The sequence below is a fragment of the Grammomys surdaster genome, unplaced genomic scaffold (assembly GCF_004785775.1).
Source record: "Grammomys surdaster isolate TR1022 unplaced genomic scaffold, NIH_TR_1.0 278, whole genome shotgun sequence".
Lineage (NCBI taxonomy): Eukaryota > Metazoa > Chordata > Mammalia > Rodentia > Muridae > Grammomys > Grammomys surdaster.
In genome coordinates this window covers 81,392-105,892 of record NW_021604719.1, presented here as the reverse complement: position 1 = coordinate 105,892, position 24,501 = coordinate 81,392, and the positions used below count along the sequence as shown (strand labels likewise).

The following is a 24,501-nucleotide window of genomic DNA, read 5'->3' as shown; positions in this document are numbered from 1 at the left end:
TTTTAGATTATTTTTAACCATTAAAATCATAGAATAATAATTTCACTTTTTCTTTATTTTAAACTGTTTATTTAGTGGCGTAATTGTGTGCACTTATGGTGAACAGCGTGATGCTTTAAAGTATGTATACACGGTAGAATACCCAAGTAAAGTTAACAAACAGTCTCTCACAGATTTTCCACTTGTTGTGAGAGCATGTAAAATCATTGTGATTTTCACCGTGTCATTAACTGCAGCCCCTGCTTTGTGCAGATGCAGCTCTTGGGAGCTTCATGGCCTTAACATTTGAATATTATTTAACTTTTTGTCACTGCAGCTACATTTCACCGCTTTGCTGCTCTTTATGCAGGAAATCCTTGGGGCTTCACTCTCTGCACCCCTGACATGCTATAAGGTGGTCTATGTTCTCCCTATGCTGACCATTAAGGAGGATAAAGGTACGGATTTCCTCTTAGAATGCTTTGCTAATCATATTCTGATTCATTGTATTAGTTAATTTCGCTCTGTCTTTTATAAGGCACTGGGGTGGTCACAAGTGTTCCTTCTGATTCCCCTGATGATCTTGCGGCACTCAGAGACTTGAAGAAAAAGCAAGTAAGTATTCCTTTCATGTCCTTGTTTTTAATTCAGCATGGCATGAGTGAGTGCTGCCGAGCAGCTGGGAGACAAGGCTAAGAACATCCATGATTAACTCTGGACCATTACAGCTAACCTGGTTTTCAGGGTTTGGATGTTTGCGGTTGGACAAGTCTATGACAAATTCGAGAAGGCTATGTGTGTGGGAAGTGTGTGTACTACCACACAGGGGACAGAGTGGCACATTTAGTGTTCTACTCTACCACTGCAACCTTACTCTTGAGGCGGTCGCTCATGGAACCTGGAGCTAGCTTGGTAGCCAGCAAGTCCCAGAGGATTCTCCTCTCCACGTTGTGCAGTGTTGGGGTCACTAGAATGCCTGGCTTCTCACATGTGTGCTGTGGATTTGAACTCTGGTCCTCATGCTTCTGCAGCAGGTGCTCTCACCCACTGGCTCATTCTCCCAGCCCCAGGAAAACTTTATATTCATATGTTCATTACAGCCCAGAGTGTTACCCTTAACTGGAGTGCTGTCTTGATGTCTCTGTGTGTTGTTACATCTGACTGCAGTTCCTACAGGCATGTTCAACCTGTGGCCTGTGGATTACATGTGTCACAGGATAGCTGTGGATTAGGCTCAATGAAAACGATCGTAAACTTATTTAAAATGTGAAGTTTTCTTTGTAAGTTCATAATCGGGAATAGATGACAGGTTTTGTCATAGTGTCAAAATACTGGTGGTCATGCCTGAAGGTCATTCATAGTAAGGTAAACCATTGAGTTTAAAAGTTTAAAGGTCCCTTCATGAGATATTTGATAAAGTTAAAAATTATTCTATATGGAGAGAATGAATAATGGAAAAGAAGTTTGAAGGCAGGTAAGAGGGAGGCTGAGGCAGGAAGATCTTAAGTATAAGGCCAGCATAGGCTACATATTAAAGTCTTGCCCAGGCGGGGAGTGGGGGGAGGGTGGCATTGAATTTGCTTTTCTTATTGATTGTATTAGTAACAAAATTGAGCATTAATGTTAACTTATAAATTTTTTGTAGGCCTTACGAACAAAGTATGGAATTAGAGATGACATGGTCTTGCCGTTTGAACCGGTGAGTATATGAGTGTTCACAGGCTTGATATATCTTTATATCAGGGAGAAAAAAGAGGCATTTCCATGTTTTCCTTGTAACAAAAATAAATAATTGATAAAGTTTCAAAATAAGAGAGGGGATTTTCATACTTTACTTTGTTAATTTCCTATTGTACATAACATTAAAAGAAAAAAGAACAGTTTCCTTTCCACTTGTCCCCTGTAGTTGGTAGTATACAGTCTTTTAGTCTCTTTGGTTTCATACTGTATTCTTAGTTTGATTAATTCCCTGCATTGTAAAGATAACACCGGACTACGCTGGCCAAACTCATGAATATTTATTTTGTAGCCTTGCAGGCTGCTTAGTGTTTGTTGTTTTTCTTGTTATACCTGCAGAAGAAAGGTAAGAAGATTTCTAGCAAATGACTTTCATGCAGAGTCTAGGAGAGTGAGCGTGGGCATGCTCAGTGCCCTGGATGTGATCCTCAGCACTGGGGGAAAGACTTGAAGAGTTTAATACAAACTTGAAACCATCCATAAAAGTAGTTAACGTTCTTCAGTTCTTGCCCCTTAGTTATTCAGTGAACTGAGGCAGGGGGTGAGAGCAGGGGCTGCATATGCTGTTCTTATGGTAAGGAAGTGCTCACATCCATCTGGCTAGTGGTCTGTGAGCACTGAGTGTATGCCACTGCTTGGTGATGGTAAAATCTAAGGCGACTTTGCAGAGCATTAGTGGCAAAAGAACCACGTCCACATGGATTGTGTCTGCCTTTCAGCATGAATACATTCTGGTGTTCTCTGCAGGTGCCAGTCCTTGAAATCCCAGGGATTGGAAATCTTCCTGCTGTGACCGTTTGTGACGAGCTGAAAATTCAGAGCCAGAATGACCGTGAAAAACTTGCAGAAGCAAAGGAGAAATTGTATCTAAAAGGATTTTATGATGGTGTATGTCATGATTTTTATTGTTTCTATTTGTAGCTGTATGCTCTGAGTTAATTCTTTGCTCTAGTGTTAAATTTGCCCATTAAGTAAGAAGCTGGAAGCTATCAGGCCTATAGCAGGCCTGTAACAGACAAGGTTGAATAGAGAAGCCTGAGTGGAATATACTTGGTTCCCTTAAAAACCACCAGAATGATCATAGTACAGTGGTTCTCAACCTTCCTAATGCTCCGACCCTTTAATACAGTTCATCATGTTATAGTGACCTACAACCATAAAATTATTTTGTTGTTACTTCATAACTGTAATTTTGCTAATGTTATGAATCATAAGTATCTGATATGTAGGATATCTGATATGTGACACCCAAAGGGGTCATATATAACCCACAGGTTGAAAACTGCTAGTATAGAAGAATCGTCTCCATGCGGGAGCTTGAGCATAGAAGTGAGTGTCTCTTCCTAGCTCTGCTCTCATTAGCTACAGCTACAGAAGGACAACTGGACCAGACCCAGTTACGTTTACAGAAAGACCAATGTTGTATATTATTATCAGTTGTGTCAACTGTATCAAAATAAAGTTATGGCTATAATAAATGTGATAACTGTTACTCTAAAAATGCTTTTGGCTTGATGAGTTAAGTAAACTTAGCTAGGGAAACCCAAAGCAAACTTAATTGTTTTGTATGTTTTCCCCCCTCATCCTTGTAGGTAATGCTAGTGGATGGATTTAAAGGACAGAAGATCCAACATGTAAAGAAGACTATTCAGAAAAACATGATTGATGCTGTATGTGGTATTCTGGAGGCTGTCTGGGAAGAGCAGCTAACTAATAGGCCTTAGAATATTATTAGCACTGAGTTCTGTAGAAGAACCTAGTGCTGTATAAAAAAATATAACAAAGTTTTATGGCAGGAAGCAGGTCTAACTGCAGCTCATTTACTTTACATATCCTGTAATAGCGATGAGATTGTACTCCAAGGCTAAGATGTGTCCTGGGTTGTAGTGCTTGCCTGTCATCTCAGTGTCTAGGAGGTAGAGGCAGGGAGATCTCAATCTCATGGCTAGCCTGGGCTGTGTAGACCCTGTCTCAACACGCCCCTCCCTCACAACAACAAGGAAAACAAAAGCAAACCCAAAGAAAACCAAAGCTGGCATGTGCAGAGCACACCCAGAGAACTTGGGCACTGTGTCTGGCAGTGGTCACTTTAGGGTCCTTTTTTTTTGCGCTGCTTTGTTTTTCGTTTTCACCTCCTGTTTCTCCTTTGGCAAAACTCTGCTTAGCTACTTACCTCTTAAAGTTTGACAGTTATGATACAGACATTCGATAGTGGTCTTTCTGTTTACCAAAGTAAAAAATCAAAGCTGGTGATTCATCTCTGTAACCAGGAGGCAGAGGCTTGAGAAACATGAGTGTACCACTAGCTTAGGTGCTGGCTCCATAACAAAACAGGCTGGGAGAAGGCTTGAGCCCTCGAATCCATACTTGTGTGATGATGCATGCTTGATATCCAGCCCTAGGGAGGTAGAGACAGGCAGGTTCTTGGGGTTCATTTCACTAGCCTGCTTAGTGAACTCCAGGCCAGTGAAAGACCTTGTCTCAAAGGGAAAGAAAAGATGGATGGCACCTGAAGAATGGTATCTGGCTTCTACCTGTGTGTATTTACCTCCCCCCACCCCCACACACACACTAACATTTACTTTGTCCTTCCACATTCTTTTAAATTTATTTTTGGAGAGGACAGCTTTCAACTATGTTGCTTATTTTAATACTGACATCCATCTGTGTCTCTGTCTCTAACTCCATTTTTCTCTCTTTCTTCTTTCTTTCCTTTCTGAAACATGGTCTCACTTTGTAGTCTAGGCTGGCTACAAACTTGGTACAATCCTCCTGTTCCAGTCTTCCAAGTAGTGGGATTACAGATGTGCGCTGCTATGCCCAGCTTTCTCTCATAGATCTCTAATCAAAATGTGTATGATGTGGTTTTTTTATTTTTTCTTGCTTGATTGTTTTGTTTTTTGAGACAAGTGTCCTGAAACTTTCCTCTAACTCAGAGAGATCTGTCTGCTTCTGCCTCTGCCTCCTGAATGCTGGGATTATAGGTGTGTACTAGCACACCTGGCTTGGTTTTGTTTTTTTTTGTGATGGTCTTCTAATGTAGCCCAGGCTGACAGTGAAACCATCATCTTTTCCTTTCAGCCTCCCGTAACTGGAATTCTAGCTGTGCTACCACATTTGCTGGAGTATAGTTTTGTTTTGCTGTTTCCTTAGGTTTATTCATTAGTCACTGACTTCTACTATGGACAAAAAAAATCTAGATTTTAATCTTTTAATACTGCCTTATATCTTGTGTATGCTTCTTCATCTTTCATGCTTAAGAGGTGTTTATAATATGTACTAGATTAGTCATTGCTTACATTTCTGAGACATGGCTAATCTGACTGTAGTATGTAGTATTTTCTTCTCCAGTTTTTGTTTTTCCCTAAAATTAATAGTTGACCACGTACTTAACAACTTATCCCAAAATTTGCAGCTATGCATTTTTCTCAGCTTGTCCCTCATTTCAATATGTTACTGGTTGCATCTTAGAATGCATTCCCAGCCACTGTAGCAGGTTCTTTGGATGGGTTGCTGTCACTGTGATATCTCTTGATCATTACAGATTTCCCTGCTTCTTAAATCTGGCCTGCTTGTTTTAATTCTATGGCTCCTCTCTGTTTTTCCCATTCACTTTGATGAAGCTGTGTCTCTAGTAGCTTTCCGGTTAGAGTAAATCTAGGTGGTGTATGTCTTTCTATATTTACATTTGACTTGCTGGGTAGAAATTCTGGACTGAGCATTCTAGAAGTCGAAAGGAATATTGGTAGAGATGGTACCAGCAGTTGGTGTGCTGGCTTTCAAGTAATCCCCTAATTTTGCTGTGATGTCTGTGTTCTGAACTTTGCCCCAGATAATAAGCTTTTGACATATTGCTGACACAGGATGCGGGTAGTTACCGTTTGTATGGTGAGTGTTATAATTTGCTTTCTGGTGGCTGAGATGAACACCATGACCAGAAGCAGCTTGGTGAGGAAAGGGTTTATTTCAACTTGCACTTGCAAGTAACAGTCCATCACTGAGGGAAGTCAGGGCAGGAGCTGCAGCAGGAACAGAGGAAGCACAGAGGAAGGCTGCTTACTCCCTCACTTATTAGCTCGTGCTCACACAGCTCAGGCAGCCTAGGGTGGACCCTCAGTGGGTTTGACCCTCCCACATCAATCATCAGTTTAGGAAAAATGCCCCACAGACAGCCTGTAGGCCAGTTTGATCTAGGAAGCCCAGTTGAGCTTCCTTTTTCCTGGGTGACTCTAGCTTGTATTAAGTTGACAATAGAAAACTAATCAGCACATGGAAAATTAGAGTATTTGGGCTTCTAAGCACTGTTTAAGATGTCGGTCAGTTCTCTTTTCCGGGTCATCGCAGAATCGAATCATTCCACTCATCCCTGAGCTTTTGGAGGCTCTCCCGTGCAAGTGGGGTTTCTCCTCAGCTTTTTCTTCTGTTTAAGATTGATCTAGCTTTCTTCTTTCTTCATTTGTTTGATTCTTTAACGTGGTCTTCAACCCAGGGACTTGTACTTTCTTGCAGCCTCTTTCCTATTAAGCCACACCCCCAGCCTCAGCCGGCCTCACGTGACTGTCACTCACCTTTTTTTTCTTTTTTCCGTTCTGCTTGTCTTTGTAGTCAGCCCATCTCTTCATCTTCTTTATTGTCAGTTACAGGAATTTTTAGAGGGAGTTAAATGTCTATTTTTAATTTACTATTTACAAACCAAAAGCATAGCTACTTAGTTTATATTGAATTGAATTTTAAGAATAGAGCATCAAGTCATTTTGGTAATGGTAATATCGGATTTTAGCGTTAAAAATTATCCTAGCTTAAAATGCTTGGCTTTACAATGTACTAAGAGATATTTACGTCAAGTAAAAAATAAATAAAATTGGAGCCCATGTGGTGGTGCATACCTATCTCAATACTTGGGAGGTAGAGGCACAAGGACCAGAAGTTCAGAATCATCCTCTGCTACATAGCAGATGTGAGGCTAGCCTGGGCTAAATGAAACCCTGCCTCAAAACACCAAAATTAAGTAAACTGTAGTTAGTTTTCTATTTAGAACTTTATTTGTAATAGCTCTAAAGTTTATAATAAGATTTTTAAATGTTTAATCTATATATCTTTTCTCTTTTACAAACAGTAGTATCATCCATTTTGCTTTTCTTTTAATTTTCTTTGTATTTTTATAACAAAGGTGGAAAGCTCTCATAAGAGGGCCAACTTTGAACTGTAAGATTAGAAAGTGCTTGGATGACAAGTAGTTTATAAAGTGGTCCAATTGATGAGGTGTTCAGAAGCAGGAGCTGCATGGGGAAGAGAAGGCTGGGTGGGACATGACGTCTGCCCTGTCTTTATTTACCTTCCTTTAGGGAGATGCACTTATCTACATGGAGCCAGAAAAACAAGTGATGTCGAGGTCTGCAGATGAGTGTGTCGTGGCCCTGTGTGACCAGTGGTTAGTCCCTCTTGTAACAAGAAAATTGTATGAGTCACTTTGGTCGTTTCTGATGTTAAGAAGAGCTTATTTTGTTCATTCCCAGGTACTTGGATTATGGAGATGAGAACTGGAAGAAGCAGACATTTCAGTGCCTGAAGAGCATGGAAACGTAAGATGGGAGAAAACAAGAGGGGCGTGGGAGTGTGGCTGATGAAAGAGAGGATATGTTTTGGCTTTTGTTCCTCTTAGATTCTGCGAAGAGAGCAGGAAGAATTTTGAAGCTTCCTTAGACTGGCTACAAGAACATGCTTGCTCAAGAACATACGGTTTAGGTCAGCAGACTTCTCATACTTGTGTTTGAATGATTTTGTTAGATAGATAGGCAGAAAATGCACTATTTTTCGCCTTTCCTCCCCCTTTCTCCTGGTGTTTGCTGAGCGGGAAGAGAGGTTTTGGTGAGAGGATGAGAAGAACCAGGATGTGGTTCCCTGTTAACTACCTAATACTAGATAGAGCCTCTCTGACCACATGGCTTTTATATTACAATATGATTGTTTATATATTTATCTTGTGTGTGTGCTTATGAATATGGAGTATGTATGAGTATATGCACATCTATGAGCAGGGTATGCATGCCTGTGCATGTGTGGAGGCCAGTGTAGGATGTCTGGCTCTATTCCATCACTTTCCACCTTACTTTATTGAGACAGTCTTCTGTTGAACCTGGAGCTAGGCTAGCAGCCAGAGCCCCAGTGATCCTCCTCTCTCTCCCCATAGTGCTAGGGCTAAGGGATTCAGGATTTTACATAGGTGCTGCAATCAAAATTCTGGTTTTATGTGTGTGCAGCAAGAGTTCTTACTTACTGAACCCTCTCTAGCCATACGATATTTTTATTAAAGGACTCCAGAGGTTCAGTCAGTTTTGGTTTTGTATACTTATTTTACCTTTATAAATTATTAAAGTAGAATTTAGGGCTTCTTAGGATTGTGACGCAGCTCAATGGTAGAGTGCTTGCCTACCATGTGCAAAGCCCTGGCTCAATTCCTAGTACCACAAACAAACCAAAGTAATAGTAACCCACAGCCAGAACAGCATCAGAAGGCCTCAGATAAGCACCCTTGGCGATGTGGCCTCGGCCTGGGAGTCTCATCCTCAGTCAACGTCAGTTTTTGCTTTGGTGTTGCAGGCACTCGGCTGCCTTGGGATGAGCAGTGGTTGATTGAATCTCTCTCGGATTCCACAATTTACATGGCGTTCTACACAGTTGCACACCTGTTGCAGGGAGGTGACCTGCATGGGCAGGCAGAGTCTCCACTGGGCATCAGGTTGGTATATAGTTAAGGAAAAGAAGCTGTTCAACTGCCGGTGTTGTGACATTGTGGCTTACATATTTAGAAATTCATTCTTTCATGTTTATTTTCTCAAGAATTTCAGTAGCAAGAGGCATTCACTTTTAATCTCAGTATGTAGGAGGCAGAGATAGGCCATTCTCTGTGAGTTGAAAGTCATCTTGGTCTACATAGTGAGATCCTGTCTTTAAAGAAAAGAGCTTGGTTAGCAGTCTTTTGTTATATTTTGCTTTTTTACTGTGCAACTGAGAAAGATGATTAAGTCCTCCTGTGCTGTCATGCCTTCTTGTTCTTAGGGAATCTGTTTGTTTTTGTTTGATACTGTAACTAATTAAAACTTTAATACACGATTAGGTGGACATTCTGATTCTTTCAAAATAATAGTCCATTTGTTTACTCTATTTCAATACAGACCCCAGCAGATGACAAAGGACGTTTGGGATTATGTGTTCTTCAAGGATGCTCCATTTCCTAAGACTCAGATCCCAAAGGAAAAGCTGGATCAGTTGAAGCAGGAATTTGAGTTTTGGTATCCAGTGGACCTTCGAGCCTCTGGCAAGGATCTGATTCCAAATCATCTTTCATATTACATTTACAATCATGTGGCCATGTGGCCAGAACAAAGGTGAACCCTCAAGAGAATGTGGGGTGCATTTATTGATAGTCAATAAGGGTGTCTTAAGGCTTCAAGTATCTTAAGGAATGGCTATGGAGGGGTTAGTTGGATTTGTTACAGTATGTATTAATGTGGAATGTGTGCTCCTCCCTGTCTTATATCAACAGCCTAAAGAGGATACTATATATATTTCATGTCATCAAGGGCACTGGTCTGCTCGGTGCAGGAGCGCAGCAGTTTTAAGACAGGTTGTAGAGTGCATAATGCAGTGTGTGACGATAACAGGGTGCTCATGACATTTCACCCACCACTGCACTTTGTCCACTCTACTTTGCTATTACCTTTTTTTTTTTCTGGTTTTCTCTCAGAACAAATGTTCATACATATTCTGGGAATTAAAAGCTATGTATTTATACTCACATAAAGGTATATGTGCTCTTCTGTTTCTTTTGCATAATTGCATATTTTCAAGATCTTCCTGATCTTGTTAGTAGCTGAGCCCTGCTGTATTTCTTGGGTTCTTTTCAGTTGCTTTCGGTTGAAAACAGGAGCACAGCACAGGGAGCACTTCTCTGGGATGAGCCAAGCCCTGTTTCTGAGCCCAAGAACTGTGAAACAAAAGCCACCCACAATTGCAGTGAGTGGTCTTGTCTCAACAACACACTGCTCACTGTTAACATTTACTTCAGGGTATCATGGAGAACTGTAATTCTGTTGTACTTTTTGTTTTCTGTCTTGCAACTTGTGCCTGTGAAGTGACAAGTGGCCTGTTTCTGTTCGAGCAAATGGACACCTGCTGCTCAACTCTGAGAAGGTGAGGCTTTGGGCAAGATGTTTCAGCTGAGGAAAAAAAGTAACAGAAATATATATGAATTAGTTTGAATTAAGAAAAGCTATTTGAATTCTTTAGGACTAATAGCTGAACTAAATTTTAATCTTTGAGTAAGCAGAGCAGCTAGTCCGTCCTGAGGTTTGTTAGAGTACTGGTATTAAGAATGATTCAAATTAGGACTGGAGGAGAGGTGAGGGAATGGAGCTGAGGACAAGCACATAGAAATCTTAGAACTCTGACTCAGGAGAGAATACCTGGGACTTTCTGTTTGGTACTGTGGCTTACAGCTCTTGAAGAACAAGAGAATTTGGAGCTTCAGGGGTCATGAAATTATGTCATGAAGTGCTAATAATGTTTCTGCCAACATGGCTGCCTCCCAACACTTTTAGGAATATTGTCCCTTTTGCTGGCTGTGTAGGGTTTATCTCAGTAAATCGTTTCTGAGTGAAAAGTTGTGCAGCCTTCCCTCATCTGTCCCTCTAATGCCTGCTCAATTGAAAACACAGACACACACACACAGACACAGAAACACACACAGACACAGACACACACACACACACCCTCCCTCAAAAGTGACTGCATTTATTTCTGCATTAGTACCTTAGGTTCATTGGACAACCAATGAATGTTAGTGTATCAGCAGGGTTGTTGTTCTAAGTATTACAGTAGGAGCTAAAACATGGCTCAGACCACTCAGCTGACCCATGTCATTACAGCTCCAAGGATCTCATGCTCTCTTCTGGACTCTAGGCATGTGCATTCTCACACACTTACCCTCACACATTCATAAATAAAAGTGAGAACAGATCTTTGTAAGTGTTACAGTGGATATATAGACTGAACAAGTAGATGGTACAGGTTACAGTGTGTAGTGTCGGATAGAGACAGTGCCCTAAAAGCCAAAGGTGATTTTAGAAGTTCTTCTCTTTGGTGGGTACAGTGGCCCATGCCTTTCATCTCAGCACTTAGGAGGTAGAGGAAGGTGGTGGCTGTTGATGAGCTCCATTCCCTCCAGGACAACATAGTGAGAGCCTATTAGAATATGGCATCTTCTTAGCCTGCTGTGAGTGCTGCTTCTCTGAGTGCTGCTGATGGTCCTGAAAACCTCACTTTACTCTCGGGAGTGAGTCTCTTCTGTTCCTATGACTTTGTGTTAGCAAGGCTCTTCCCTGCGTAAGCAGCCAGTGTTCCCTGTTCCAGTCAAGACCATTCTGTCTCAGCTAGCCTTTCAGAGGTCACAGTAGACCCTGTCCTAGTTGCTCGGTGGCTGGGAACCCAGGCAGATCCTTGGTTGCCTCAGCTTCAGTGCTTGCCTCTCTTTAGTCATCACCTGCTTTGTCCTTCATTTTCAGATTCTCTTTCCTTTGACTCATCATGACCACTCTGGTTAACTTAACTTGGATTGTTTTATTTATGAAAATTATCAATGCCTGATCAATGCTTGCTTTTTTTTTTTTTAGATGTCAAAATCTACAGGCAACTTCCTCACTTTGAGCCAAGCTGTTGACAAATTTTCAGCTGATGGTGAGTACATTTTTATCCTTGCTATTATTCAGATAGGGTTGCAGAAGATAAGTTCAGGTTGTTGCCTATTCTTTTACCTTTAACAAAAATTTAAATACTCATGTTTTCCTTGTTGATAAGCATAATATGTAAGCTAAATCACGAGAATTGCTGATACAATCTATTCAAGAAAAAATTCAAAGTATTTAGAGTCTTTTAAGATGTTTATTGTTTGTGTGTGTCTGTGTATGATATTTGTGTGAGGGTGAGTACACTTGTACTGTGGTGCATATGTGGCTGTCAGATGACAGCTGCTTTTTGTTTCACAACTTTGTCTACAGTGAACAGATGACAGCTTTTTTGAGCTGTTTCTCCCTTCACCTTGGTTTGAGTCTCTTGTTTTCTCTGCTCTGTGTGCTTCAGATTAGCTGGCCAACAAACTTGTGGGTGATTCTCCTGAGTTCTCAGAGGCTTCCCCGGTCAGTGAGGCTGATAAGAACAGTGATCTATGTGTGCGAATGCTTTAGAAGGCAGCTCGACATGTGCCTCTCGTCCGTCTAGTAAAGCCATTTACTAGATGTTTTTCCATTGGGGCTTAGGACTTTCCCAGTCACAGGCTTTTGTTTTGGCTTCCAATACCAGATATGAATTTTAGAGCAGGCCTTTAGTCCAAATGGAAGGCTGTTGGTCTTACCTGTGACAGCTGACCACTATTGCACAAGCAGGTACATCTTACCTATCATCTTGGTATTTTAGCACACAGGGAAGATAGCCAAGCAGGAATGTCGGTGACAGTTCTCCACCAGCAGCCTGAGTGGTCACCTCAGGTACTATAAAAGCCAGTCAGCAGGGCATGAGTTTCCATTTCAGTCCCAGCTAATCTCTCTTTGTCCTACAGTCAAAGCATGCACATGTGGTATCTCTGGAAATCGTGTCTTACTGTCTTGTCCTGGTATACAACCACCAGCTATAGTAATAGCTTTTATGATTTGTGGGGCCTGAGGGGCTTTCCTGGCCAACAACTCAGGAAGGTACCCCGTCCCTGGCACTGGTGCTCTTATTCATTAAACTTATGGCTCCTGGGAGTGTCCTTTCACCCATGTACAGGGTACCTGTTGGATTTCTTTTTCTTTTAATTAACCTAGCCCCCGCTGGGTTGCAGAGTAGTTAGAAGTACCATTGTACCAGGTTGTCACTCCAGTGGCTTTCCAAATCTGCAGAGCACTCAGGTTAGCTTTATGTCATCTGTATAACAAAACCTCCAGAGGATAGATAGGACAGATAACATCCTGAGTCACTGTCCTGTAACAATTAAGTTACAAAGATGACCTTGGTGAAACAGTTTGAAAGTCTGCTGTCATCTGTCCTCAGCAAGTGTCAGGTGACCGAGGAGCTAAGACACTAAAGTCGAACACAAGCAAGGTCTTGTACAGCATGGATATTCCATCCATTTGGATCAGTTGCTTCCTCCACAGAGCAAGGCTGGGTACAAAGCATTGATAGGAGACGATAACTTAATTAGCTCCCTCTAATCCCCGATCATTCTCTCTGAGCCATTACATTTCCATATCCTGGAGCTCGTCCATGGAGTCTTCCTACATTTCTCCATACCTGGTAAACCCAGTGAGCCTGACTTGATCTACTCAGGCTGACTCAGGGGCCAAAGGTGAATGTGGCCCTGTTTACCTCTGCTGCACCTGCTGGCTCCTTCGGTAAGAGTGGCCCCAGGTTGGCACAGTGGCTTGTAGCCTCTTTATTCACCACACCTGGTTGTTGGGGAAGTTCCTGACTGGGCAAACCATCTTCACCCCTAGATTAACCTTCTCCTGAGGGAAGTGTACTTTCTCTAGTCTGGGAGGATAATTCCCCACCCCTGGGATGGGCTTAATCATCTTTACTTGTATTGGTCTGTCATGAATGTTTTCTGTGAACTGCTCCTCAGGCTTTAGAGAAGCTTATTAGCACACAATTTGGTGTTCTGTCAACTTTTTCTTTGGAACTACAGCTCAACACACATCTTGCCACATCTGCCTTGAGTAACCCAGACAGACCCCTTCCTTCTGCATTACTTTTCTCCTGTTTCCTCTAGCCTGTTCTTCTATTGTGTAGACACTCTTTACATGCTACTCTAAGTCATTGAGAGCTGCCAAAGTCTTTCCTACTTTTAAAGATCTTGCCTGACCAGAAACTAAGCTACAAGCCATTCTTGAGGTCCCCACTGGATCAACCATGTGTTTAACTACCTCTGTGTGAACAGCGTTCAATCTAGTCCAGTGAACTTGGGTTCAAACTCAGTTGTTGCTATTCCTGTTCCCTCAGTAGTGTCTGCCTCCTCTGTGGTTCTCCAGTTCTTGATATTTATGGGGACTTTAGATAGAGATAACCAAGTGTTCCTAATGGCTTTCATAAGCTAGTCTACTAGGGACCAGTTTCCCTTATACTGTCACAGTTATGTAGCCTTTGCCTTAGTGGGGATGGGAAGTTACAGTACTCACTTTCTTTGCCTCCGTACAGTTAGACTGATCCCATCTGCCCCCATGTCCCATAGCTTTACAAGCTAGACTGAGACAGGCTCTATCATTGCTTGTTTTAAAAATGTTCCCTAATTCTAGCAGTTGAGATGCTGAATATTTCCTGATCACACTAATTTCTTGCATTCGACCATTGTTAATACCCCATCTATACACTGGATTACAGAGGTTCCCTTTTTCTACTGTAGGTTGAACTTGAGAGCTCCTCCTCACTCTCTGCATCTTCCCAAGTGTTGCAAGTTCTTAGATCCAAGGAAGAGCTTTTGAACATAGATCTAACTTTTACTTGCTTTTTCTTCCAGCCCTGAAGTCTTAAGAAGAGGCAAGCGGGCACCTACACCTCATCCTCTTGTTCATCTTTCTAATTTACTTGCCAGATCAGAGGCTAACAAGAGGGATGCTGCTGCATCTTCCTTTCTTGTTGCAATTGCTCCTTTATGCAAACGGCTTCCTGCTTGGCTGTCATCTCGGCCTCAGATGAAATTCTTAACTGCTCACAAGAGGCCAGGTAGCCTCTGTTACCGCTGCTACCAGGCTCGACCCTGTGCATAATCTTAGACTGCAGAATTTCTTCTAAGCCTTTAACTTTCCAAAGCATCTTCATATTCACCCCACTTGTCAGGCATGGCACCTCAGACCACATAAATGAAGACTGCCATCCTGGTGTTCCTCCCACAGACACTCTTATTCCTGAAGGCTCAGCCTTAGTTGCTTGTCTCACTTCTCATAGCAAAAGCCATGCCTGAGTTCAGTTGTCATCTCAGTATGCTTTGTTCTGAGTGTGTGCAAACAGATACAAAGAGCACAAATAATACAAGTGTGATACAGAGGCCACAGAAGTATTGTAAAAGTTCAGAGCCTTATTTTTGCTGTTGATCCAGGACAGTCATTTATAACACTTGTTATTTCTTAATTTACATGTACCCAGCTGAGTGCATAATTTTTTCCTAGAATATGAGTGTGTGGCTTTTTCTTTTTTGAGACATTATCTCATAGCTTGGAATGGCTTCAGACTTTCTATGTACCAAGGATGATCTTGAACTTCTGCTTCTAGCTCCCAAGTACACACACACACACACACACACACACACACACATATATATATTTTTTTTTTCAAGACACTTTCTCTCTGTAGCCCTGGCTGTCCTGGAATTCATTCTGTAGACTAGGCTGACTTGTAATTCACAGAGATTCGCCTGCTCTGCCTCCCAAGTGCTGGCATTAAAGGCCTGTGCTATCACTACCCGGTCAGTAGCTATGTTTTAAACTGACTGACTGGTTTTGTTTTCTTCCAGGAATGCGCCTGGCTCTGGCTGATGCTGGTGACACTGTTGAAGATGCTAACTTTGTGGAAGCTATGGCAGACGCAGGCATCCTTCGTCTGTACACATGGGTAGAGTGGGTCAAAGAAATGCTCGCCAACTGCAGCAGCCTCAGAAGTGGACCTGCCGACTCATTCAATGATCGTGTGTTTGCCAGGTAGTTTTGGGCCAGCACTATTGCCATGGCAGTTGCCAAGTCTGATTTTCAGGCTGTCTGTTTTTTTTTTTTTTTTCCCAAAATAAGTTAAATGATAGCAATAGTTGCTGTTTGTTGTGGGCCTACGTGTGTAGGCACTTCTTTCTGATTCTAGCCTCCCAGCAGCCTCAGGCACTGACAGTGTAGCTAGCTCAGCTTTAGAGATGAAGAAACTGTGGGGTAGCAGTTTCATTACATGCCTCCATGTAGGTAGTAATAGGAAACTTGTGATATGAACTTGTCTGTGTCTCCAAAACCTCTTTATATAACCTTTCCTTCACTGTCTCATATTACAGTAGAATAAAATGGAGACAGGAAAAACAGGTTGAGAGAAAAGAAGAAATAACTTTTTAAAGAAATTCAAGACATTCGTTGGCCTTATGTTGAGAGAGATCCTCACTCAGTGTACTACACAGATGAGTAAGACTTGTTGGAAAGACATATCGCCTACTAACTGTGACTCCAGATAGGTGTAAGGAGGATTTGTCAAGGGAGACTGGGAATTCTGGGTCTCTTGAAAAAATAGACAGTAGTCTTTCAGGGAAAGGGAAAATCACATTGGGAAGGGTCTGGTATTTGAAGTACAGGACATGGAGCTCAGAGACAAGAGATGAAAAAAATCAGGGCTAGGTTAGGTCAATTTAAATCTAGGGTGATAAGAGGTGTTTCCTAATGGCTGATATCTATTACTTACCGTGCAACCTCTGTAAATCCTGGCTGCCACGTTAGTTAGGCGATTTTTATAGTATGTTTAAGCATCGTTAACAATGTTTACATTGAGGAGGTGCTTGGGGTTAGGGTCTCACACTACCCTAGGCTGGCCTTGAACTTAACCTTCCAAGTACCCGGATTACAGGCCACCATGCCCAGCTCCATCAAGAAACTTAGCAGTCAGGAACAGTAACAAAACACTGCTAAGTGTGTTAAATGTGTTATTATAAATAGAAGCCCTGAAGAGTGAAAGCTGACATTGTATACAAGAGGGTAGATAAAGTTTTAAGGACCAAGCATTTTTAAATTTTGTTCTAAAATCAAAAATTTAAAAAGTATGTGTGTGTGTGTGTGTGTGTGTGTGTGTGTGTGTGTGTGTGTGTGTGGAGAGAGAGAGAGAGAGAGACAGAGAGAGACAGAGAGAGACAGGGACAGAGACACACAGAGAGAACAACTGCAGGCATTGGTCTTTGCCTTCTACCTGGTTTGAGATGGATGGGCTGCTGTGTGCTAGGCTAGCTGGACTGTGGTTCTTGGGGCTCTCCTGTCTCAGCCACCCGTCTCAACTCAGCACTGAGTTACACACATGCACTGCATCTTCTGCCTGTAGCTGGGTTCTGGCATTTGAACTCAAGCCCTCATGCTTGTGCCACCACTGGACTCATGAGCCATCTCCCCAGCCCTTGTGTTGAGCTCTCTGTAATGTTTCTGCTGTCATACTCATTTTGCCTGTTATTAATCTATGTGGCAGATATATGTCATAAATATGTAATACATACATATAAGTGTACACTAATAATATGAAGTGCATAAAATATAGTTGCCTTTAAACTGAATAGATTTTCTTTCCCTATTCAATAGTGAAATGAATGCAGGAATTATAAAAACAGATCAAAACTATGAAAAGATGATGTTTAAAGAAGCTTTGAAAACAGGTTTTTTTGAGTTTCAGGTATGCTATTCTTTTGGTGTCAACCAAGTAAGCATTAATATGGTGTATTTCTGCCTTTTTCTCCTTGCTATGAAATAATTGCATGTCCAAAGTACAGACTGACAGTCTTTTCAGTGAGTTTTCTGATAAATTGTGATTTGAAAGTAGTTTTCTTTGACATTGTGTCTGTGGTATCTACTTAATATAGAAAATTCTGCTCTTATTTTACTCCTGAGCATTAAGGGGAGGTCCTCCTGTCTTCAGTTAGGCACGTGCCAACCCTGTCTTGCTGCACAAAAGCATTTTAAGTTAATAAATATGAAGGCAAAGGTGTAATTAATTGCCATCCACATGAAAGCCAGTGTTGTCTTGAGTTTTTCCACAAGGTGTCACTGTTTTTCCAAGTTTGGCATTTCAAGGGCCACATGTAGCTTTACTCAACCAGTTTTGTAAAATGTCACACTGCGATTTATGTAACTTGGGTTTTAGATGTGGTTAAATCAGGCCAAATGCTGAGCATAGAAATCTTGCATTCTAATCCCTTTATGTTAATGTTGCTCTGGGCACTGTTCAAAGCCTGACCTTAGAGAATGAATAGTTCAAAGGTCTAGCTTTATGTCTCACTGACATAGACACACCTTAAAATGCCTTTAAAGGAAGAAAGGTAGGTAGGTAGGAAGAAAGGAAGGAAGAGCTGAACTTGGTGAGCTTGTGCCTGTAATCCCAGTACTTGGAAGACTAAGGCAGAAAGATTGCTATGAGTTTGAGGTTAGCCTGGATTAAAAAGCATGCTCATAAAAATGGAGGCACAGCAAGCCTAGGATACCTAGCAAAACCCTGTCTTAGAAACTCCAGAGCAGGTAGACACACAAATAAAATTCTGGTACTGTTTTTTTTTTCCCCTTGTTATGGAGAAAAATTGAAACAGTTTTCTGGTTTAAGTCCAGAGCTTTGCATGTTGCTGGCATGTGTTCTTGCTACTTAGCTACATTTCCAGACTTCTTTCTTGAGAATCATTAATATAAATGCATGATATTCTCTTAATAAAAGATTCTTTTTATATTGTAGACTTTACAAAATAAAGTGAAATGTTTATCATAATTTTTACAAAGCTAATCCTTAATGACTTAAAACCAAGAAACTGAATTTTTCATCTTCATTTTTAAAGAAGATGAGGAAAATGACAAGCCATTTTGAAATTTGTATAGGCTGCAAAAGACAAATACCGTGAACTGGCCACAGAGGGGATGCACAGAGAACTTGTGTTCCGCTTTATTGAAGTTCAGACAATCCTTCTGACTCCATTCTGTCCACATTTGTGTGAGCACATCTGGACACTGCTGGGAAAGGTATGCCGTTGGGTTCAAAATGTTTTGGGGAATGTGGTTAGGCCTCAGTAAGTAAGTGTTGTTATAATGTTATTCCCTATAAGAAGTTCAGGAATAGTCATAGGTTCATCATCATAATTCTAACAGGTTGAAAAATCCATGCAAGCTTTTGTACATTTGTACATGCACAATGTATATGTGTTAAAAATGTGGTCCTATGTCTGCTGTGTATTCTTTGATTCCCATCTGTATTGAATATGTTCAGATGTGTTTTTCTAGTGGTTAGAAAGGTGGAAATACTTTAGAGAGCTGTAAATAACAGAACCAAGTGCTCATAAACAAAGATGTAAGGGTATGTTTACATAAATGTTCTTTTTTATATAAAACTCCTGGCATATATAGGGCTGCCTGTCAAGGGTGGTATGTCAGCAGTCACAGTGTGAAGGTCCATTCAGTTATCTCTCCTCGGCTTGCAGCTCAGGAGATTGGCCTGTTTCATGTTCCTTTTTAGTCATGAGCACGTACAGAAATGTGCTAGTGATCTATCTGCTGACTAGCCATACTTTTAATACTGGATGTATTAATAGGGAAAAAACTGTGAGCATGCATAATTTATATAATAATGATTAAATTTAGGCAAATTAGCATTACATAATTTTCTTTGAAAGTGAGCATATGTGTGTGGGTATTAATATGCTTGTACAAATGGATGCTAATTAAGAATGTAGAGTCAGACTTCACAGCTTGAATTCTAGGGAACATTAGATCAGGGACTGTAGAAGTGTGCTGTGTGTAGTCAGGTTTGAACTTGGGGTACACGGTTATAGATGGTAGCTGTGGTGTGAAACTGTAAGCAAGCCCTGGAAAGCAAGTGTTGTTTAATCTCATTTTTTTTTTAAAGCCCGATTCAATTATGCATGCCTCATGGCCTGTGGCAGGTCCGGTGGATGAGTCGTTGATTCGTTCTTCACAGTATCTCATGGAAGTAGCACATGACCTTAGATTACGGCTCAAGAATTACATGATGCCAGCTAAAGGGAAGGTGATGCCATCCTTTAAACAGTTTTTAAAAGAGGTCATTCCTTATCATGGGTACAAACTGGTGAAAACTAAGTGGTTAAAATGGATAGTGCTGTGTATACCACTGATACAGCTCTGAAGCATATATATTCTACCTTAAAAGTCTGGAGCATGTATGTTCTAACTGTTCAAGGTGTGGGGCACATATGTTCTAACAGTTAAAATTCTGGAGTGTGTATGTTCTGACAGTTTAAGGTCTGAAGTATGTATGTTCTAACGGCCACAGGTCTATGCGTGTATGTTCTGATTGCTAAGGTTGATGGTCTAGATGCTGAGTGTTCTCATCTTTGGTTTACATCAGGATCCATGTTTCTCTTTTCTCCTCCTGTACAGAAGACTGACAAGCAGCCAGCTCAGAGGCCCTCACACTGCACCATCTATGTAGCAAAGAACTACCCTGTCTGGCAGCACATTACCCTGACAACCCTGCGGAGGCACTTTGAGGTGATGCGATTTCTCTCAGTATTGTCTGCTTAAGATATTTTTGGTTTTAGGATGTTAATGGTATGGGGGAGGGACAGACAGGTGGCCTTTTTCAATTCTCTCCAGGCAGAGAGTGTCCTTTGTTATCCTTGGTAGCTCATACATGGATGCCAAGAGAAAAACTACCATCTTTCAACATTTCTGAAGCTTTCTTACAAAAAAATGTATTGAACCTAGTTGTTTCTAATTAAAAGGTGTGGTTTAAAAATTTTTTTTTTTTTTGCATGTATAATTAAAATGATGAAGCACAGGGACAGAATTTACCCTTTGAATTCATTGTGACTTTAGCAGTGATTGGATTTATAAAGACTCAGCTTTGTAGCATTTGGAGTAAATTGAAGCTTTGCTCTTTACTACTTAAGAGACTGCTGTTTTCTTTGTGATTGCTCATGGGATGGTCTCAAAGATGTCAGCTCAGTATCTATGAAATGAGACAGCTCTGTTTGTTGGAAGCTCAGTGTTTAATTTAGGTCAGATTTTTTGTTCTTGATTGATTGATTGATTGTGTGTGTATGTATGTGTGTGAGAGTCTTACTGTGTAGCCAGGAGCTTTCTTGTAGACCATACAGACCTTGAGCTTACAGAAGCCCTCCTGCCCCTGCCTCCCAAATGCTGGGATTAAAGGTGGCCCTAACTTTTCATTTTTCTTTTGATTTTTTTGAGATAGGATTTGTAGTGCTGGCTGCCTAGAACTCACTCCATAGACCAGGCTGCCCTCAAACTCAAGAGAACCTTCTGGCTTTGTCTCCCAAGTGTTGGGATTAAAGATGTGAGCCATTACCGCCCACTCTTAAGTTTTCTTTTTTTAAAAAAGTAATTTATGTGTATTTTTATAGTAGTATATGTATATTATTTTAAGTATATATTACCTGTTTGTATGTATGTCTGTGTGTGGACCATATACATGCTTGTACATCGGTGATATATGATAAGGTTTTGGGCTTTTTTGTTTTGTTTTGACAGAAATGATACTATTTTTAGCTTCAGAAACTAGAGAATCCTTTTTTATTCTTCACACTTGTAAAGGAAAGTATTTTTTAAAAATAAATATTTATTTACGTATATATGTGTTAGGGCTTTGTCTGCATGTATGTCTGCACACCAGAAAACAGCATCAGATCTCATTATAGATAGTTGTGAGCCACCATGTAGTCGCTGAGAACTAAACTCAGAACCTCTGGAAGAAGAGCCAAGGCCCTTAACCACTGACTTATCTCTTCAGCCCTAAGTGTTCAAAAAGCAGTCATATTTCAGGGCTAGAGAGATGGCCCCTGCCAAGGATCTGAATTTGGTTCTCAGCACCTACATCAGGCAGCTCACAGCTGCCTATAACTCTAGCTCCAGGGAGATTTGATGCCTCTCGCTTCCTTGGGCGCCTGCTCTCATGTGCACATACAAACACATAATGGGGTGGAGGGTCGCCCCCAAAGTAGTCATGTATCTTTTGTATAAGAAATGTGTTGCTTTCCATTTTAATATGACACACAAAATGTTAAGATCTTTGAACTTAAAGACAAGATCTTTATATGACCACATCAGTCTTTTACTAGGTGAGCTTGTCTCCAGGAGGGGCTGCTTTTATTAAAGAAGATAAATAGATATTCAGTGTACTACACTGTGTTTCTCCTTTGGACTGACAAGCATGCCTCTTCCATTCAGAGGGGAAGGTCCTTCTGCCCTCTCCACTGAACTTGCACTTCATGATGCTGGGCTCAGCACCCTTCTCTAACGGCCGGCTGAGGCCTCCTCCTGTGTCTGGCACAGTTCCGGCAGCCATACCCGTGGTCTTGCATCATCTTCTAAATGCTTGTCTTTACACCCCTCTCCTGTTCCCATTTTTAGGCCAACAATGGAAAATTGCCTGATAACAAAGTCATTGCTTGTGAGCTAGGTAATTTGCCAGAATTGAAGAAATATATGAAGAAAGTTATGCCATTTGTTGCCATGATTAAGGTAAGTGAGTATGGATGTTGGATAGCTGTGCCCACTTGAGAACTGTTTAGCTAGGACAGGAGAGAGAAAGGGAAAAAATCTCAGACACAGTCTCCTCCAGTGACGTGCTAAATAAATAACTCTTTTAAGTCAGTGATTGAGACATGAACAGTCAGATTTTGAATTTATCTAGAAAATTGATGACTATAGGAAAATATGCATTCTAGAGGAAAATTAGGCTTGGAGTTGGTGCATTGAATTATTTCCATGCTCTGCCTTCCTACCTTCCAATTTTGGGGAAGAAATACATTCTTTTCCTTATGTTAGGGTATTATCAGTAGATCCCTTGTCTGGAACCATTCTACATTTATGTGGCTTAAGCAGAGCAGCATGAATTACAGTGATAGTATGTGGTTAGATTTGAGTTAGTGGCTTGGGCAGTGACTTGATGTTTTGAGCTGCTAAATTCTTTAAAGAGTTGAGTTCTTTAGGATCTCAGCATCAGATTTTTCTTTTATTTTTAATTAATTAATTAATTAACTAGTTAATTTTTTGAGACAGGGTCTCACTATGTAGTCCTAGCTAGCCTGGAACTCTTCTATGTAGATCAGGCTGGCTTTGTGCTTACAGAGATTGACCTGCCTCTGCCTTTTTTTTTTTTTTTTTTTTTTTACCTGCCCAAGACAGAGTCTCTGTGTAGCCCTGGCTGTCCTGGAACTTACTTTGTAGACCAAACTTAAGAGATCCTCTTTCTTGCCTTTTCCTCTCCTATTCTGGGACTAAAGGGGTGTGAAATGAGTAGTTTTGCAAATGTTGAAAATGATTGAGAATCTGGGAATAAGACAATAGCTTTCTTGGACTGGGAATGTGGCTCACATGGTGGAGAGCTTGCCTAGCATGCACAGTGTGCTCGGTCCCTAGCACCACAGTAAACCTGATTGGGTGCATTCCTGTAATTCCAGGACTTGGGAGGTTGAAACAGGGGGATAAGAATTTCAAGGACTCCTTAGTGACATATTAAGTTGAAAACAACCTGGACTATATGAGAGCCTGTCTCTAAAGAAATTGGCTTCCTAGTATTTTTATGGAAAAGGAAATAGAACTTAGGTGATGTCTTACTGCATTTTCTGCTACTATAACAGAATACCACAGACTGGATACTCCCTCCCTCACACGTCCCCCACCCCACCCCTTTGTGATGTTGGCAATTAAATGTAGTGCTTTGCACATGTTAGGCAAATGTGACATCCTACTACCAAGTGACACCTCTAACCAAGGCCTGATAATTGTCTAAAAACTGGGAGTTTGTTTGGCTTGTGGTCCTGTAGGTAGGAAAGCTAAGAGCAGCACTGGCACCTGCCTGGTTGCCTTCTGCTGAGTCCATGGGAGGAAGGCGGTGAGGAGCACTTGCAGCACGCATGGATCAGTACCTGACACTCTGTATAAAAGCACCTATCTACTGCCGATGGTGGTGGAAAGCAGTGGGTAGGAGGAATAGTGTGGGGCCACTGTCCCGTGAGTAGGACACATTGTATCACACAGCTGTAGTGTACTTAGGAAGTTGGGCCACTAAGATTATGTTTTGAGTAGCAAACATTTAATGTTGAAGGAAATTAAGAATAGGAAATTGTCTTTTGAATATTACAAGATTATCCGGATACCTATATAGAATGACAGTGTCAGTTTTTCTATAAGCTTTCAGAAATATCTTTGGGAATTTTAATGTTTGTTATCTTGAAAAAAATTAAAAAATGATTAGCTCAAGGGATTTCTTTAATGCTTTTTTTGATTCTTTTGGTTTGTACAGTAAGTCATCTAAATAAACAGTTGTTAAACCACATTTATTTTCAGCATCTGAAAACTCCACGCCTTCTAGTCTTTTCAGTACTACCTAAAATCTCATCTTGTTTTAAATGGCAATTATTCTGAGCAAGTAATTTCATTAACAAGCAAGCATAGATAAGGGAAACCCATGAGTCAAAGGCTTTTCCTTTACCCACTGAAATGTAAAGATTTTATCAGTTGAAAGAATGATTACTTTAGAAAAATAGATTCCTTTTAACATGTCTTTAATGTGATTTTGTTTTCAAAACCATTCGGCTCTTAGGAAAACATGGAGAAGAAAGGGCCACGAGTCTTGGATTTAGAGTTGGAATTTGATGAGCAGGCAGTACTTATGGAGAATATAGTCTACCTAACCAATTCTCTTGAGGTAAGAGGGCCAGGGATTGTAGTTAATTACTATAGTTTTCTATAAAAAACACAGTCCAGCTTTACAGCCTGCTAGGATACTTTTCATTAACTTCATCTTTTATATTTAGTATTTTTACCAAATATATAATTAGTAAATGTTTTTGAGATGAAAACATTTGGATGAATGGATATAGAAGTTGCAGAAATAAAATGATCTGTTACCTTCTAAAGTTATTAGTTATCTTATACATAACACATGGGCCATATGTGGTTAGGGATTTTCCCTAGATTGTCTTTAGAGCAATCAGGAGATTTGCGTGTGTGTGTGTGTGTGTGTGTGTGTGTGTGTGTGTGTGTGTGTGTG

The 24,501-nt window shown here is 40.9% G+C and overlaps 1 protein-coding gene across 1 annotated transcript in view; it reads left to right on the top strand.

Annotated features, from left to right (window-relative positions):
- The window catches only part of Lars (leucyl-tRNA synthetase), a 53,019-nt gene that overhangs the window by 18,939 nt on the left and 9,579 nt on the right, over positions 1–24,501 (top strand). Inside the window, exons 11-29 of the mRNA XM_028777128.1 lie at positions 350–437; positions 518–594; positions 1,625–1,678; positions 2,464–2,604; positions 3,309–3,386; positions 7,062–7,147; positions 7,233–7,298; positions 7,379–7,461; positions 8,317–8,455; positions 8,892–9,104; positions 9,852–9,909; positions 11,388–11,451; positions 15,257–15,440; positions 17,052–17,142; positions 18,330–18,470; positions 19,351–19,491; positions 19,863–19,973; positions 21,855–21,965; positions 24,052–24,156. Of these exons, the coding sequence (XP_028632961.1) occupies positions 350–437; positions 518–594; positions 1,625–1,678; positions 2,464–2,604; positions 3,309–3,386; positions 7,062–7,147; positions 7,233–7,298; positions 7,379–7,461; positions 8,317–8,455; positions 8,892–9,104; positions 9,852–9,909; positions 11,388–11,451; positions 15,257–15,440; positions 17,052–17,142; positions 18,330–18,470; positions 19,351–19,491; positions 19,863–19,973; positions 21,855–21,965; positions 24,052–24,156 (2,031 nt within the window). The remainder of the gene's footprint in view (positions 1–349; positions 438–517; positions 595–1,624; positions 1,679–2,463; positions 2,605–3,308; positions 3,387–7,061; positions 7,148–7,232; positions 7,299–7,378; positions 7,462–8,316; positions 8,456–8,891; positions 9,105–9,851; positions 9,910–11,387; positions 11,452–15,256; positions 15,441–17,051; positions 17,143–18,329; positions 18,471–19,350; positions 19,492–19,862; positions 19,974–21,854; positions 21,966–24,051; positions 24,157–24,501) is intronic.